This window comes from Mycetomoellerius zeteki, unplaced genomic scaffold (genome assembly GCF_001594055.1).
Source record: "Mycetomoellerius zeteki isolate Tzet28-1 unplaced genomic scaffold, Tzet1.0 C4420994, whole genome shotgun sequence".
Classification (NCBI taxonomy): Eukaryota; Metazoa; Arthropoda; class Insecta; order Hymenoptera; family Formicidae; genus Mycetomoellerius; species Mycetomoellerius zeteki.
Window position 1 is genome coordinate 1 of NW_017255815.1, and position 1,627 is coordinate 1,627.

At 28.5% G+C, this 1,627-nt stretch overlaps 1 protein-coding gene across 1 annotated transcript; it reads left to right on the top strand.

The window, feature by feature from the left end:
• Nucleotides 1-423: 423 nt before the first annotated feature.
• Nucleotides 424-1,244, top strand: LOC108726190 (phospholipase D3-like; the record flags this gene model as incomplete). The annotated part of the gene is made up of 3 exons (XM_018453665.1): nucleotides 424-615; nucleotides 716-844; nucleotides 1,105-1,244. Coding segments are annotated over 3 exons (461 nt in total), but the record flags the coding sequence as incomplete, so codon positions are not given.
• Between the last annotated feature and the right edge of the window lie 383 nt (nucleotides 1,245-1,627).

Below are 1,627 nucleotides of genomic sequence, written 5' to 3' on the forward strand. Positions count from 1 at the left end.
AAGTTATTAACAAAATAAGTTTTATAAATAGAACACAAAATTTACCCCATCCTCCCTCCTAACAGGAATTAATGAATTTTCATTATTAATATATTCTTATAAAGTTGTTTAGCATAAAAAATTATTAAACTGTTTGTCATTCTAATAAGTGAGCAAGCTTCAAAGCCGAGGAAGATTTCAGCACGCGATTTGCAAAATCAAATATGTATATCGTATACAAATTCTCACAGAAATATTTAAGCATTATGATCTGCTTTGGTCGAATATAAGATTTCTTTTATTTAATTTTTTTATTTTTATTGTTTAATTTTTTTCAACATCTATTTATTTATTAAATTTTAATTCCGCAACATAATATGATTTTTATCGTTTTTTGTTATAAGTAATTTTGAAGGCAACGTAATATATTTTATTTGGATTCAGGTGAGAAGCTTAAATTTCGCTGGATTGTTGGGCGGCGGTGTACTTCACACCAAATTATGGCTTATCGATCGTACTCATGTATACGTTGGTTCAGCGAATATGGATTGGAGATCTCTTTCGCAAGTCAAAGAACTCGGTTTGATAGCCCTGAATTGTTCCTGTTTAGCGAACGATTACGCCAAAATATTTGATGTAAGTTACAAATGCTTAGCTGTGAAGTTACAAAAAAAAGCAGTAACTATGTTTTCTACCTTTGAATTGAAAACTATTATTGATCTTTTTTATTTTATAGGTATATTGGAAATTAAGCGAAGATGGTAAAGTGCCTTCCACATGGCCAGATTCCTTTAGCACAAAGATAAATATTGATAATCCTATGAATTTTACATATATGGATAATAAGTACAAACTGTTTATCGCGGTTAGTATCATCTTAATAAACATGTGCAATTATTTTTTTCAAATTGTTGAAAATATATATTACCTATATATACATATATTCATGCTGTAAGAATTCCATATATAACATTCCCGTGGATACGTACTTGTCTATAATGACCATTTTTCATGTTTTTGACTAATCAGAAATTGGTACAAATGCTAAAAACCAATATGGCTGCATGCCATTCGCAATGTTATATCTTGTATTTTTACATTATGTATGTTAATATTATGTTACAGAGTTCACCTCCACCATTTTCACCAAAAGGTAGAAGTAGCGACCTAGACGCGATTGTGCACTGTATTGCTAAAGCGGAAAAGTTCATTTATATCTCTGTGATGGATTATTTCCCGTTAACAATATATACTCCACAAATAAAGTATGTATAAATATAATTGTGTATAAAATATAGTGAAATAATAGATTGTATTAATTCTGACCGTGAATCGCCACGCGCGATTATTAACTATCAATGCGTAACTCACGGACAGACAACCGTTTAACTGATATATGTAATCTATAATTTACTAGTTTGAAATCTAATTATATCTCAAAAACTATTGTTCAAAACGAAAAATGGCAAATACTTTTTAAATACTTATTTTTTTCAAAAATTTTGTTTGCTGTCCGTATTTCAATTTGCAAATTTTGAGATACCTTGTATAGAGATCAGCCTTTAAGATTTAATATTGATTATATGAATATAATTAATTATAAATATAATATAACTTTGAAATCTAATGTCTTATTTTAGCATTACAA